Source organism: Lathamus discolor, chromosome 5, assembly GCF_037157495.1.
Source record: "Lathamus discolor isolate bLatDis1 chromosome 5, bLatDis1.hap1, whole genome shotgun sequence".
Lineage (NCBI taxonomy): Eukaryota > Metazoa > Chordata > Aves > Psittaciformes > Psittacidae > Lathamus > Lathamus discolor.
In genome coordinates this window covers 15,995,109-16,012,404 of record NC_088888.1, presented here as the reverse complement: position 1 = coordinate 16,012,404, position 17,296 = coordinate 15,995,109, and the positions used below count along the sequence as shown (strand labels likewise).

The following is a 17,296-nucleotide window of genomic DNA, read 5'->3' as shown; positions in this document are numbered from 1 at the left end:
TGTAATGCTGCCATATGTTTACTGGTCTATATGAGGAAAGAGAAATGAAGGATCACGCACAGATGTAGTATTTCTGAATGTGAATAGTAGGAAGAAACCAACTCTGGATGCAAGATGACAGATAGCTGTAAAAACCTGCATGGGAGGCATGTGTATATGGCAGTACTGGTCATTTAAGATTATTTCTGATAAGCACATTGTACTTTCATATACACTCCGCTGAGGTGGATTTGCCACACCAAGGCCTCGATTCTACAAGATAATTATGGATGTCACTACCCATAGCAGGCAGATTCTTGTCTTTATAACCCTCATCTCTGGCTGTTTTTAATTCTCCAATCATATATTCTGACATTTTCTACTCATCTTCTTGGCTTCAAATTCTCCTGCTCTTGATAAACAACAAAACACTTGATATAATTGTCATGGCGGAAACAGCATTACACATCCACAACACATTGATCAAGAAAAAGTCCAAACTTACCCACAGTTTTACCAAACAGCAATATTTGGAATACAGGAGTTAAAGAGTTGTTATGCTTTGATGCCATTTGGCAGGTAGTGGCTTTATAAAGAAATCAGCTCTGGATTCTGTGTTCACAAGCTTAAGCCCTAAGTGCACAGGACTGAGAAGCATAAAGTGACAATCTAGTTGCTTCATGCTGATTTCTGTAAATGAGAACTTACTGTCAGTCCATTCCCCTATAAACACATCTGCCTCAATAAGAGATTAAATATAATTCTTGCTTTAGAGGGTTAAAATGAACTGGGAAGACATTGTGGGAGAAACTTGTACTGCTGTAACCAGTCTTGACATGTCTTTGTTCTGCAAATAAACCAGAATGTCAGTTTAACTTGCTGTCACCTAACATCTGTCACTACAGTCCTGGCCAAACATGCTAGGGAAACGGGTGACACTGCTCTTTAACTGCAAAGCATCAAAATGGCTCACGTGTACTTCAGTTGCTTCTAATGGTGCAGGGAGATCCTCTTTCTGTTTGAGCGGCAGCCGCTTTTGCTCTTAGAACTGAATTCTCATCTTTATCTCCATAGGCAGCATAAAATTTCAAGGGGTCAGCAATAACCTGAAGGTACAGACAGCCATACCTTTGGTACATTAATTTAAATACAGTTTAATGCACCTTAACTGGGGAGCGAATAGCTGCAGTTTGGGAAGCTAAAGTGGGTAAGTCTGTCAAACAGCTTGAAAACCCAGAAGATGCTTCTCATTTGGCTCTGGCAATGGATGGAAACGAAGCTGTCAAATTAGAACACTCTTCAGGGACATTAGTGAGAGCTTAATTTGCATCCTGCAGTGACACAAGGATTGTATTTCTACACTGAGTTTTGGTCAAGCTTTATGTCCTGTGGCAGGCAACCAGGATGCAAATGATAAGAGGAGGGGTGGGATCAGCTACCGTGATCCTAGCAGGGCTTTTTTCTGGAATAATATAATGGGATAAGGATGGAATCTAACAGATTAAATAAAGGACCGAACTCATTGCTCACTTAATACTTGTCTTGCTTGTAACATGGACGCTTGTGTGAGAAAATGACTAATGGCATATCCCACAGGAGAGCTCCAATAGAGATGCTTTAGGAAATTAAATGATTTAGCCTAGTACCCCTGAAAGCTGTATTTTAAAGGTGCAGAAATTTAATCATTGGAATGCTAGTTCCTTCAAGAAAATTACATTTTAATTAAAGTGTCTCATTCACAAAGCTACGGTAAAGGGTATATCAGCAATTTCATTATAAAATTCTATTTTTAAGGGGTTATAACTCTGAAAGTTGGTATCCAGGTTTTTGCCTGCTGGGATAAGTGACCTGACCTCCTGAAGACATCTTTGATAACTGGACTTTGTGCACTTTATGTCAATAACTTTGATGCAAAGCTTTAGCTGTTCTGCTATATTCAGAAGAGTTAGGATTCAGACCTCAGCTACTTGGCACAAATTAGCAACAATTCTACTGAATTAATGTAGTTGCAGCAATTTAAAGTGAGTGCAACTGGTGGAAAAGCTGTGCAGAAACATTTCTCCCAAAAGGGAATGTCCTGGGTTCACCAGTAGCTGTTTTTCTCCTTAGTAGCTGGTGCAAGCTCTGTGTTTTGACTTCCAGCCTGGGAACAGAGCTGATAACATCAATTGTTTTTAATTGTCGCTAAGTAATGTTTATTCTGGCCAAGGACTCTGTGAGTCTCATGCTCTGTCGGGACGAGGGGAAGCCGGGAGGAAGCAGAGACAGGGCACCTGACCCAAGCTAGCCAAAGAGGTATTCCATACCACAGCACGTCATGCCCAGGGAGGTAACTGGGAGTTACCCGGAAGGGCACAGGCTCTCTTTGGCGGGGTCGAACTCGTTCGGCTGTGGTATCGTATTCTCTTCTCTTGTTATTTTCTCTTATCAATATTATCATTGGTGGTAGCAGCAGTGGTTTGTGTTATACCTTAGTTACTGGGCTGTTCTTATCTCAACCCGTGGGAGTTACATTCTCTCAGTTCTCCCCATCCCTCCGGGAGCGGGGGTGGGGGGGAGGAAAGAAAGAGGGAGAAAAAAAAAAAGGCAGGGGGGTGTGAGTGAACAAGCTGTGTGGATCGGTTTAAACCACGATAGGGAAGTATAATATTTAAAAATAAAAAAGGGTATAAAAAATAATAATCAATAAATGTTCATGACAAAGGACAGTAGAAAAAAACATCCAAGGCAGCTTTGCTGCAATGCTTACTAGAACAGCTATCCATATGTTGCCAGAATGTCATTTTGATTCAGGATAGTGTTTGGGGAAAATAAAGGATTTTGGAGCCGGGAAAGTAATGGATTTTGGAGCCAGGAAAATACTAATTCCGTAAATAATAGCTTGTTAATTTAAAAGGCTTTTAACTGATGTTGTTAAAGAAACACTGTGGCAACATCATTTAAAAGACCATTTTGGTAGGTTTTATTACCCACAATACAACCATCTTGGACATTTTCTGTTGTTGTTGGCATGCTTAGAAGACATTGCAATGCATGACCAGCCAGGTCAATTCCAATGCTCAGCAACATACTGCATGCTGCTCAAGCAGAGTGTTAGGAGAAGCTCTGTCATTCCACTGGGTTTGAAATCCTAGGTGTCCCATCACAATTATACTGTGATTATATTTTTTTAAACAAGGGAGCTGAGTACCAAAATGTTACTGAAGTTCAATAAATTTAAAATCCCAAACTACTTTTTAAAACCTAGCAGTGCAAATGCAACTACTTCAGAAGCCAGAAGTATATATTCCTATCATTCAATTCAGGAACTTCTTTCTCTTTCAGAAAAAGATGCATTACAAACGTAATCCCTTCAGGCTTCCAAGGAGGTAGACGCAAAACTGGTTTGGAACCATATGATCACAAGAGCATTTTGAGATTACTGAGCTGGAAACCTCCCACCTTGTCATGTTGAGATTTGTCTGAGGGAGTTACTTTTGGGTATTCCAGAGAAAGCCTTTTAGGGTCCTACTTGAATGTCAGACAGACACTTTATAATTGGGGTACTTCAGAATTTAGGGGATTTCTGGTGTTACTCAATACAAACACAGCTAGGAATATCACTTAGGTAAAATTCTAGGTTTATGAAAAGAAGGTGGCACTGCTGAGGAAATACAACTTTATTACAACCTTCCTAAACATTTTCTAAAACTTACTGTCAGAAACAGTCAAGCACAACAGTTATCACTAATATAAGCAGTTCAGTTGAACTATCTATAAGCTGTCATTCTAGAGAAAGACTAGAATGTAATATATAGATGGGAAAAGCAGGGGTAACAGCACAAACCATAACCAGTTCTGTCACTGATTTACATAACATTGTCAGTCAGTTCAAAAAACAAGATGCCCTTTCCTGAGTCAACCCTTCCACATACTGAATTGAAATGTAATATTTGCAGACATTCGTGTTTGAAAAGTCCCTTGAAGGTAAAGACATATTGGCAGTGCAATGTAACATTCTAACATAACTACATGTAATTAAGGTAAAAGCAGTTCTGCTTTTATTACCGATGAATTATGAGTGGAACATGTAAATGCACTGCATATATGAACTGTGTAATTACTAATGAACTCACTTACTTTGTGATTCCAACTGAATTACAAAACTATCATATACAAGAAGGACTGTTTTTGTTGTTCTTTGTGCATATCCTGTGCAGCTATTTCAACAGTCAGACAAAAAGCTTTCAGAGTAAGACTACAAAGTTAGGTGCATGTGCTTCATTCCTCCAAACATGATCTATCTATGCTTTTGAGTAATCTACTTGCCTTTACCAGGAATTAGATATTAATGTGAAATATTTCAGTCTTCATTGGGCCAAACACAAAGTTTAAACCAACAAAACTACTGGAAATTGGAAGCCCCACTTTTCCAATCAGTGTTGAATAAGAGTTTAAAATACCACAGAGATCAAAGCAGAGGAAAAACAACTTAAACCTGGTTTTGTGGTCTAATTCTTACCGCTACGGTTAGTGCTGTAACAGCTGGGCTGCTGAATGTTGGATCACTGCGTTTTTCTTGATAGACTACTCGATACAGAGATATAACTCCATTGGGAGAGATAGGCTGGGTCCAGTTCAACTGCACTGAGTATGCACTGGTTGCTTGTGCCCAAGGGGCTCCCATGCCCAATGGGGAATCCTCCAGAGTCTGGGTTGAAGCCCACAGGCTGTCCACTGACCCCACAGCATTTTGAGCTTTGACACGATATTCATAGAGGGTAAAAGGTAGTAGAGCATTGGATGCATCAATGAATTCGAAAGGTCCTTCAGTCCAGATAAACAAAAGCAGCTCTTCTTGACTGCCCACAGGACGTCTGAAAATAAATCAAAGACTGTGTTCAAAATTGAAAAGAACTTCAACAGTCCCATGGTATTAGATCCTGAAGTTCTAAGTTCAAACTTTACCTCAGAAAAGTAAAGAACTTACTCCTATACATTACACACACAAGGAACTGCCTGTCTATCATTGCATCTTAAAAGTGTTTCTCTGAAACTTATGTTAGGTGATGAGTAGTGAAGAAGAGACTTTTGAGGTAATCATTTCGTTATTCTACTTTGTCTAGCAGAATACTCTAAAACACACGAAACAAGAGTGTTGTTACAGTCTGTATTAGCAGAGTAACAGTACAATAGCATATTGCCCTTTTAGGACAGAACACATCAGATATGAGACATTCAGAACTTAGAGCACAAAATTTTTAATCCATATGTAGTTGCTAAGCAATGACTTGAATTATAATATGGGTGCACATTTTCAGCATTTCTGAATCACAGAATCATAGAATAGTTAGGGTTGGAAAGGACTTCAAGATCATCTAGTTCCACCCCCCCTGCCATGGGCAGGGACACCTCACACTAAACCATCCCACACAAGGCTTCATCCAACCTGGCCTTGAACACCGCCAGGGATGGAGCACTCACCACCTCCCTGGGCAACCGATTCCAGTGTCTCACAACCCTAACAGGAAAGAATTTCCTCCTTATATCCAATTTAAACTTCCCCTGTTTATGTTTTAACCCGTTACCCCTTGTCCTGTCACTACAGTCCCTGATGAAGAGTCCCTCCCCAGCATCCCTATAGGCCCCCTTCAGATACTGGAAGGCTGCTATTAGGTCCCCACGAAGACTTCTCTTCTCCAGGCTGAACAGCCTCAACTTCCTGAAAATCAAATGTTACCTAGTGAGCAAGGGATAAATATTCTATCATGTCCTCAAAGCCAAAGCAGTGCACTTTTAAGTTCTGGTTTGCTCACAACAAATATTGTGTTTGTTCTTGTGAATGGGATAAGTAATCTCTTGTACATAAACTTAGCAGAATCTGCAGCTCCACCACAAAAACTTGTTAAAATAGTGAAGTGCTTTTTGTCGGAAACTACATATTTTTTTCATTGCTGTTTATGTTTAAAAATGCAAAATTAAGATATATGAGGACAATTACTGTATAGGCTTTTGGCACAACAGGTTTTTATTTTTGTACATATGTGTATACATAAATACATATATGTATTCACGCACACACACATATATATGCACGTATAAATTTATATATAGCATTCCTACTACAAATCTTCTTGTGTTGGACATGGTAATATTCAGAGTATCAGGGGAGATTACAGATGATCCTCAGCCCCTTTCTAGTATATAATTTACAACAGCTGTAATAAGGCAAGCACTCATCTTCAAAACAGAGTTATCAAATCAATTGTCTCACTTGGCATAAAAATGTTTGTGTGAAATTAAGTTGGTTACATTTAAACACTGTGATAAATCTCAGTGACGGCTGTGCTGTACTGCACATGAATTTAAGCAGTTCCCCTACTCTTCACAGAAACCTTGGCCGTTGCAGAACGTAAAAGCACGTTCACCCTCCATGCCAACAACAAAAAACCAAATTACATTATCTGCCACTTTTCTTGCAAGTAGGGCAAATTTGCAGAAGTCAGATTGGTTTGTCTGCCTACTGGGTGTCATCATCGCTACACACACACACAGAAGCTAAAGAACATTTCTCTGGCAAGAAAAAACCTATTTCACAGAATTCTGTCAGATTTTATTTTGTTAGAGCAACCCAGGAATTACTTAAAAAAACATAAAATGCAACAAATTCTTTTTTCAAACTGATAATCTTAGCTTCTTTCAATAGTCTATTCCCAGGTATTTACATGGAAAATATAACAAATGTAATGAATGCATGTGTGTACACAGCTGTTTATTCATCCTTTGCGTATATGATATATAAGGCATATGTAAATACATTATTTTCTTATATGAAGCTAAGGAATTTTTGCTAAACTCCGAGATAAGCAGGCTATATGGACACTGCTTAGTTTAAAACGATTGAAGTGTAGTTTAAAAAACAAAAGGGAAGTTTTGAAGTACAGTGTCACTAGTATAGTGAAATAGGCCAATCATAAGATGTGTTGATACTAAGTAGGCAGAACTGGGTGAAGAAAGGCAGATAGAACAGGCAGGAAAGATTCCCTAGCAATTCTCTCTATTGCAACAAAATGCCTGGAAGGTTTGAGGTACAAAATTTCCTATTGATCCCAAAATTACATCACTTATTTTTAATATACCTCCCCATGCCCTATTGCAATGGCATATTAAGCCTTATGTAGAAATCTCCGTTAGATGCTGTTCACTGATTTTATGCAAGACACATAATTCTGAAAGATGAGTCATTACTATACTTTTGTTCTGTGCCTAAAAGTATAGTCTTTTCCCTGTGTACTCAAAAACATGCCTAAAAAAATTCTCTATCAATCAATTAGTGAAAAGAGAGTAGTTTGGTGCAATAATGTCACATTTGATACGTCTTGTCTGACCGAGCCGTATGGCACTTAAATGAATACACAGACTTATGTTTGATAAATTTTTGAGACTGTGATAAACAGTTTTTTCACACCGAAAGATCAAATATGCCACCAACTGTAAGCTCATCCACAAGCAAAGCAGTACAATGTAGTCTGGTTAAGTATTTAGATCTTATTACTACTGAATATTTAATGAATGAAACTTATGGTTAGGTAAATGGTTCCATCTGTAGTGCTAAAAACCAGAACATCTTCATGTATGAATAAACTTTGAACAGAAGTGGTTGAACAGTCTGTAATAATTTCAACCATTTTAAGATTTAAGATGCAACTGCTCATTTAACTGGAAGTGTTTCTTATGTACAATGAGCTGCAAAGGAGAATAACATTTTCAAGAGCTGGAAGCTGTCTCTTAATCTGCATAGTCTGATTTGCTGGTTACATTCATTTGAAAGATGCTCAGGAATAGTTATTTTTATAAGGGTAAATTCTCCTTGCCCCACAGCCAATCTGAGCCAGATGACATAAAGTGGAGAATATGATCTTCTTCGCGACAGATAACTGTAGAGCTGTATGCAGAGAACTGCAGCAACACTAACTGCAACATGCACCCCTCAGCTTTCTTATGTGGAAAGAGACTCAGTGAATCCCTGAGGTCCTACAGGTCTATCAAGAATCATTCTTCACATGTTTTCCTTTTACCATGCAACAAAAACAAATGCTTAGCAGTGCTTGCCGTTTTCCTTACCAGAGTGGTAAAGACTTATTACTATAAATGCTGACAAGTCTTGAGGTAAAATTCAAATTATTTGGGAATCATACCATCAAATGGGGGGGAATAATACAACATCAACAATACTCCCCCTCTACAATTTCACATCCAATTAAACAAAGCTGCCTCCCTTATCACTGAGATTCAACAAATCTATACTAATGTAGTTTGGATGTTTTTCTTTCTTTTAGTTTATTTTTTTTACAGGCTTTTGTGTAAAACAAGTGAACAAAAAGAATTTGAGATGATTGTGTGCAACATGCTAATTTGGATTAGGTATTATATCAATTACAGGTATAAATAAAACCCTCCAGAAGTTCTTATAGTTAATGACATACCCATCCATAAGGATTCTTATATTAAACCACCTACTAATACATGTGCCTTGCAAGCTGGCTTGGGTGCAGCTCATGGGTAAGGGTAGAAGGATAAGCAATTAATTAATCAGAATGAGTCATTCTAGAAGCCTCTACACTGCAAGTCACACCAGTCAACAGGCACTGAGACTTGGCCTCTGTCTAAAATTGCCTGTTAATTTTTCAGCTACATTTTCACCATAAGGGTTGCTCAGCTAATGAGAGCAGTATTACAATCTCACATATCATATACCTGCATATAATCTTAATATATTAAGTAATACAATCTTACGGAACATGATGTAGACACACCAGCAGAAATTCAGACATTCCCTTAAGCAAAATATGAACCAAAGTTACATATAATTTTACAGGCAATATTTCTTTCAGAGTCATCTCATGCACATCCTACACAGTGCATGCTGGTGGCCAACAGAGAGCAGTTCCATTAGCTGATGTAACCTCTGTGTTATTAAAATACAGCAAGAAATACATCACCTATTTCTGTACTATATTTTTGCAGACTATGGTAATGATGAACGGGAAGAGAAGTAGATTAGGTGATTATCTCATGAACCAGATCTTTTCTCATTCACAGTCTCTAGCAAGTTCTGGTCCTTGATAGAAAAGTTTAAAAGCTTCAGATCTGTATTTGAAACTGCTATATGGATCCAAAATGAAATGTCACCATCTCTTTCATCATAAATTAACATTATAATTTTTCTGGTGTCTAACAAAATGTGTGCAAAATTCCAAGTGCTTTTATGATTCTAGAGGAAAGCACAAGTCCTGCCATTTTAATGCAAAGATCTGCACACATACTAGCTCCCCAAGCATTCCAGGTTTTGTGTTAAATTAATTTATTTTGGTGGTGACACAGGAAGGAAGAGGGACATGATGAATAAGAAATTACACGCCATAACCTCCCATGAAAATACTGCAGTCTTGCTGCTATAACAATGTAAGGCTATGTGTGGCTACAAAATGAAAAAGAACTATGTGCTTATATCCCATTTCTGATTTTTTTTTTTTTTTTGCGGCTATCTGAGAAAGATTTTATATTGTTGTTGTCTAGGCACATTTAAACTTCAGCTGAAATAACTGCCAAGTGATTCATGCCTATGTAGCTGAATATACCGATTGTATCTGGAGCCCCAGTGCGCCATTTTCATTTCACTTTAAATAAAAAACAAAATGTATCTATGTCAGTCAGTGCCCTTCTGCTGTACTCAGAGGTATCAAACAGGCTACAATTATGATTGTGAAGTGATTGTGTCACACTGGAGGAAGGTTTATTGCTTTTGAGTCTGCTAGGCAGTAACACATTCTGTTTCATATTACTCTTTATATCATTGTTTGGTTGTGACTAGAATAATCAAATGCCATCAAATGCTGTCAAATTCAATTTACAGTATTTTTCACTGAAGCAGGCCTTCTGCATTATATTTCTTTTTTTCTTTTTTTTTTCCTTTCTATGGTTGCCATGGAATAGCAGCAGTAATCATCAGCTTTATTTACAAAACCAACAGAGTGAAGACATGTCTTGGGCTATAACATATACTTCATTCCTCTTCATACATGGGAGGGACTTGGGTTTTTTTTATCAGATAATTAAAAAAGAGCAAACAAAGGATATTTCAAGACAGCAGGAATTTTTAGAGACTCCTAATGTATTTAAGGCAAAGTGAATTTATATTAATTATCACTGCTGATTTCAAAAGGTAATTCAATTCCCTGTCTTCTCAGTCACAGCTCTAATATAATAAAATATCCCAAACTCTAGGTTCATCCCAGCATGTGTCTGCCACACATATTTAGAGCTGGGAAAGACAGTAACTTCACAGTTTAAGTTCCTCTTCAATACATGGCTTAAGTTTTATATTCTCTGCCTTTCTGAAGCTTTTCAGGAGCTTTTATAAAAGGGTCAAAGGGCACAGAAGTCATCAGTGTTTTGCTACTTTGATACTTCCTTAAACACAGCAATCTATATAGAAAAAACCTCACACAGAGCTTATGAAGCTCCTCATAGGGAGTGAGGATAAGTCAATCAACCACCTAAACAGTTCAGCTGAATGCAAACACTAAGCAACATAAATAGATGCAATGTTACCACACTCCAAATTACTTACAAACAGGAACATAATTTATCTTGGAAAACTGATCTGTATTAGGAACCTAGATACCTTTTTTTGCTTTTAAAAACCTCAGAAATAGTGAATTACTCCTGTCTCCATTTCAATATTCTCAACTGTCTATCAGAGAGGACTGAAGAATGCACCTAGCAGCTGGGGTAAACACAGTGAGAGCATCTATCTTAAAATATTTTTCTGTCCCTTTGGACTTCTGAAAATATATTTTCACCTGCTTTTTGTCATTTGTTGATCAGGAAGATGATTCTTGCCTCAGCTCTTACTCTCAACTTGTCCATCCATATATCAGGATCTTACTTTAGCATTTGAAAGGTGATATACACTTTATCATGTACTTCAATACTTCTTTTTCACCTCCTAGTATATCAAGGAATAAAAATGAATAGTTCAATGAGACTAAGGATCTGAAGTGATGAAAGTATTTACCTGTGAATAAAGTAGTTAGTAATAATGCCGTTTGGTTTCTTAGGTGGTGCCCATTTCACTTCTATGAGCGCAGATCCCATTGCTTTAACGATAGGTGGGCTTAGTTCTCTAGGAGGTGCTTCGGCAGTTCTTGCATATGCTTGGCCACCCACTCCACACCCACCTACAAAACCAGAAGTCTGCTTAGCGATGAGAGCTCTTCCTCAACAAAGTGTACAGTAAAAGCAAATAAATGTCAAGTAACGAATCTCCAATGAAACGGTGCCTCATTTCACTATTAAAAACTCATTTAAATTACTGTGGTTTCACTGACGATTCACTCCTGATTTTCACCAGCACAGGTGAGGAGAGAATTGGTTCCAAAGTGTCATTTTAGGGAGACTTATTTCAATAGGATTTTGAAAATCTCCATTAAAGGCAATGAATTTTGTAACATTTGGGCTCTTCTCTCCTGTCTTTATAATTATCACTTCTTGCTGGTGAACAGTTACAGAACTGATTTTGTTCTGTATGCAAATTTCTAAGAATCGTTAAGCTATTTGTGAAGAACTTTTAATAAAATTGCACATATTACCTAAAATCTCCATTTAAAATATTCATGATATAATGTGGAGAAATATTTTGTGCTTCATTCAGTGCTAGGCTTTCTTTATACTAGGTAAATACTGGACTCCAATGTAGGAATAAGATTTTATCTGTTTTGATGAGTTGAATTTATCTGAAAAAATCTCCATTCCCTTCCCAGTCACAGAGGTGAGACTTTGAAAATCATCTTACCATTCTGGCATGCTTGTATTCTTATCTCATACCGGGTGTAGGGATCCAGGCCATGGACAAGAGCAAAATGTGCACGTCCTACTGGCTTCACTGGTAGAGTGGGACTGCTCGCATTTAGTAAGACGTTGTATTCCAAAGGCACATTGATTATGAATATCCCTGTTGTGACACAGACAACAGCCAGTGATTATCTGAAATACTAACAGTAATGCAGGACAACTTCAAAGAGGCACTGATCACATGCAGTTTTAAATTTAAGCCCCCTCTGGAGGTTTTACCTACTGCCACTTTTTGAAACTACAGCCATTTAAATATAAACTGAAACAGATCTATCTGCAGATTGCAACTGGAAGGCAGACATTACAGTTCTTACTTAAAAATCTCAGTTCAGTTCAGTCAATGCTCGTGTTGCAATTGCTACTTCCAGGAAGAATGACCTTTATGACTGGGATCCAGGCAGCTTTTATTACTTTATTTTGGAGGCGACAGCTACTAAGCACTGCTGCTTGAATAGAGAGGCACATGATCAAAAAAGTGAATTGCAACCATTCAAGATATCCCTTTTCAGTCCAGCAGTGGTAGCTGAGTGTGAGCTTTTAGCCTGCTTTCCCAGTGAAGAACAATACACTAGCTTGAACGGAGAAACATATTGTTTCAACTGATATGAGAACAGGTTAGTTTTTGTTGAAGAAAAAAAAAAAACCTCAGTTTTTACTATTTTGTTGTAATTCAGACATTTTCACCATCATTCCTCTTCCAAATCTGTCAATTCCTATTTTTTCTGTTCTGTCGAAAAGCTGAAAAAGCAGTTTCTTCACAAGAACAAGCTTAGCCATATACCACCATCTTAGAATGATTGTCACAGGTTCCTGGATCTTTCCTTATTTCCTCCCATGACTTCTTGAGAGTTTGTGGGGTTTTTTGCTTGGTTTTGTAGCTTTGGTTTTGTAGCTTTGGTTTTGTTATTAGGAAATGAGCTGTAGGCTAATTATCTTTTTTGTCCACTACAGACTGCTTTATGCAGACAGCAGTAATTTCGTAAACTCAAGAGAACAGCCAAAGAAGAGTGTCTGTTAAGTGTGTTTATTCCATTCTGCAGTCACATAAGACACAATATTAAGAAAAAATAAAGCAGAGAAGGTACCTTTCTGAAATGAGTCAAGATGTATCTGACGATTAAGAGCACATTTTGCTTTCATAGAGCACCTACTTTAGCTGTCAGAGATGTCTTTGTGATTCCACCAAGAATCAGATGCCTATGAACAGTTCTGAAACTTGTCCAGATCTCAAGAATCTTTCCATTCCTAATTGTGGTTTTGGTCTTTCTCTAATAAAGTACCTATATTGATACTTGATATATTGAATGCAATAATTGAAGCTACAAAGTCAACGTTTTTCCCACTGTTGTGCATCTTTTAAGTGCCCTTTTTTTTAGCTAATTATATATGTGATTATGTACATTAACTAAGGAAAAAAAAAGGTTTATAAGAAGTCAGTGAGATTTCAAGTTTATTTGTGATACTATAAATAACCAATATACTTTGGAAGATCAGAAAAATCTTTGAAATACCAAGTTTTCACAATTCTTAGAAGAGAAAGAAGACATAAAAATCTTAAAGAAAGAAGATGATGCTGCCTTTCTAGATGGTAAACAAACAAAATACCATTACACTAAAAATATCTGAAAAGAGAAAGCCCTGAAGTGGCATGACTTCAATCTTATTCAACTGCTCATCTTACAGGAAGAAAACAAAGGTGCTGATACTAGTCACTGGAAGAGGTGAAGAGAAAAGGAGACAGAAAGTACAAAAATCCCACTGCAAGATTTTCCTTTTTCAATGTAAAAGATTCAAGAAAATCACCAAGATCTAATCATTAAGAGTGGATCAGCAGAAACACGACTTTTAAAGTCATGCAGGATGTTACGGAGTAAAACTCTGGGAGGTGATCTTGAAGTAAATGGCTTCTGCAAAAAAAAAAGGCTATTTTTTTGTCTGTGATATATGGAAGATAAAATGCCTTGGAAGAGTGCATTTAAGTATGTATTGTGTAATGACACTAGTAGTTAAAGTTATATTATTACATCTAAACTACCTTTTGTTGTTGTTTTGCTGTAATTGGAGTACCTGTAAAGGACATCAAAGAAGATCTGAAAGTAAGAGCTTGATGTGGTAAACAGCACATCAAATAGAAACCTTTTTTAAATCTAGTTAAGGTCCCCTTCTTCTCCAGTCCTGACAACAGACCAGATATTCCAGCTAGAAAACCTTGCTATCTTATTAAAATGACACATAATTCTCTTTTGTGCATCCGATCGGTGAATTTCTAGGGAAAATTCACCAGAAACCTTTGAAATTGGAACTATTCAGAGTGCTTGATTTCCCAACAAAGATTAAATACAAACAAGAATAGCTGAATCCAGCCATCAATATGCTGCAGAGGACACTTATTTCAAAACAATTGACCTATCCATGTCCAACATTCAGTCCATATCTCAGCAGAAATGAAAAATAACCCCAACCAAACCAAACTCAACCAAACCCCTAAAATCTTAAAATCCTGGTGAATGTTGAAATGTGTTAGGAATTATACCAAGAATTAATATGCTCAGGAGGAAAAACATTCTCAACAAGTGAAGAGGAAATTGTAAACAAAATCAAGTAAACATCCTGAAAAATTCCAATAGCCAATGGAAAACCTTCTGCGATTTGATGTAATTAATCAAATGCTTAGATCAAAGGATCTCTTTGTAATCTGAAATACAAAAAATACACACTTATACAACACACAGTCTGGCAAAACCCCTCTTTCTTCCACAATAGCCTTCAGCATCTGCAGCCAGTCGGAAACTACTACCTCATGTGCTCTGATGACTGAGGGAAACGAAATGGACATGTTCGTTAAAGTCAGCTGGGAAACCATACGACTTGGTTAATTCCTGAGTTCATAAATTTATGTCAGAATAAAAGGAACTGTAAAAGCACAAATGAACCAATTTACCCTAAGTGTAAATGGCAGTTTTGTTATTTGGTGTCAAAGTTACCATGAGCACAATGACAATGTGCCATAACACATTTTCATGTTCGCTAAAGAACAAGGGTTTAGTTGATTAATATTCCCAGCAATACTCTTTTTCATAATTTACAACAAGTAGATGCTCATAGGTTATTTAACATTTATGAAGTTAAGATGTAATCAGAAAAACCCTGATTATCTTTACAAATATAAAAGTTAAATTATTCCACTATTTTTTTCCCTGTGACTGCATTTCACAGCAGGTGAACATTTTGCAATGGGACAAGTCAATCAAACTAAACCTTAGGGTTTTGTGGGCATATTTGGATAATGTTTAATGGCCAGTTCTGTGCAAAACTCTGCAAATGAGGTTTGATGGCTCTGTGTACTTCAAAACTGGGGTAGGTCAAAATAGAATTTGCAGCACAAGATGCTTAGAATTGGGGGAAAAAATCCACAGTCTGTTTTACAGACTGGTAACAAAAAATCTGTTTGAAGTCAATTGCTTAAACATTGTTTAATATGATGTGAAGCTCAATCACAATTAGAGCAAAATAGTTGAACTCATTCACTTATAGTAAACAAACACTAAAAGAATAATGTAATATCTTTTATTTAAAAACAAGTAAGAGTAAAGTTATATTTTAATATTAAACTTCACAAACAGAAACAATCTATTTGGCTTCCTGACATTAAGTGTTTACTTTAAGCTTCAAATACCCAGCTATCTCATTCTGGTTGTATCAAGTATTCCCAGCAAGACTCTGAAGATATTAGTAGCTAGAGATGCTGATTTGTTTCAAGATGCAGAACTCTGGACATTGAGCTTGAAAAGCTTGCCGTACAGTGTTGTGGTGCAAACAATAATTTATATGAGAAAACAAAACTGAGGAAATGTAACATTGCCTTAGAAAAAGTCAGAACAATTTGAGAGGCCACCAACAAAGGAGAAACCAGCTTAGCTGGAGAAGGTAAAGAGACAAATATATGTCATTCAAATACCAAATTTGATACCAAGAATAAAGTAAGAATCCAGACATGTTACACAACTTTAATTCTAATCTATAAGCAAACCAAAGGTGGATGAAGAAGAGTGTTACAACATGATGAAAGAAGACATTTTGTTCAGACCATCTTTAACATATGAAGGAAGTAGCACAGGAGCAGAGGTCAGGATCCTCTTTCGAGCATGTACAGACTTCATGGTATCATCATCAGCAACTGGAGTTATCTAGCAGAATCAAGACCCCAGTGAGGACCAGAGGGGTTGTCAACGATTTAAAATGCAGAATGGCTACCTGCCTACCTATCAATAACATTTATGGATATGCCTTGGGAGAATTATATGGTGGGGCTTTTTTTTCCCATTCAGCTTTTCCGCCTCTATCCATGGCACTAATAGTCATTCCATAATAATTGTAACATATCCTTCTGTAGCATATCAGTGAAATGTACCATACCTTTGAGGTCTGTGCACTGAGGCAATGCAACACAAGATAATGGGATGCCTATTTCAGAAAATAAAGTCCTATTTTCCATAGTGAGTGAGGTGTGTCAAATATTTTCTCCAAATCTGTCACTTTAACCACTACTGGGCCACCTTGCTATTTAGCTAAGTCAGGAGTTTTGAAATGCTATATATCTATACAGTCGTAAGGTTTAGATAAATTACAGAAGTTGAAACATTATAATTAAAGCCATCCAAAAGGAAGGTCTGTGTAATATGATGCCCATAATTAATCCTGAAGGTGATTATTTGATCCAAATTTATTACAATAGATAAGAAGATAGAATGCTAAAGCATCCCTGATATCCACAGACAGGAAGACAGTATGACCAACTACCATCTCATCAAAACTGGTTAATAAAAAGCACTTTTTTCCATGGACACTTTCAATTAAAACAAATTTCTTATCCAAGAGTGACTTCCGAGCCTGACAATCCTTATAACAAATGCTGCATTCTGGGTTTATAAGGGAAACCTTTATTATCTCAATATAGCTTATTTTGAAATATGGATTCATACACATTAAGAAATAGATCAGGAAAACACAGCTATTCCATGCACAATGATATAAATAAGGATAAAAAGTAGTAGGGTATAACCTAATCCTACCAAGCTGGGGATGTATGTGGCCCCAGATATCTGCATCCATAGGACCTCTTAGTGGGATGTAAGCAATTCCACAAGATCAGAACCTGCATCCCCTGCAGTCTTCCTCTTGGGGAAAAAAAGCACTAAGAGTACAAAGATCTAAGAATGAGTGTTAGACTGGGATATGAAGGGTCAAGAATTAATTCTCTAGCTTCTGTATATATCTATGCTTCCTCACACAGGGTTGGCTTGTAGCATTAGTAGTATTTAGTATTCTTTTAGTAACATAATCTGCTGCTAATACTCCCCATTCCTGTACGATCAGCCAGTGGTTCTGAGGTGCTATAATAAAAGGAACAGTTTTGCTTTCC

The 17,296-nt window shown here is 37.1% G+C and overlaps 1 protein-coding gene across 1 annotated transcript in view; it reads right to left on the bottom strand.

Annotated features, from left to right (window-relative positions):
- The window catches only part of USH2A (usherin), a 380,108-nt gene that overhangs the window by 47,225 nt on the left and 315,587 nt on the right, over positions 1-17,296 (bottom strand). The window contains exons 59-61 of the mRNA XM_065679870.1: positions 11,816-11,974; positions 11,039-11,201; positions 4,481-4,835 (exon numbers count right to left, since the gene is read on the bottom strand). Of these exons, the coding sequence (XP_065535942.1) occupies positions 4,481-4,835; positions 11,039-11,201; positions 11,816-11,974 (677 nt within the window). The remainder of the gene's footprint in view (positions 1-4,480; positions 4,836-11,038; positions 11,202-11,815; positions 11,975-17,296) is intronic.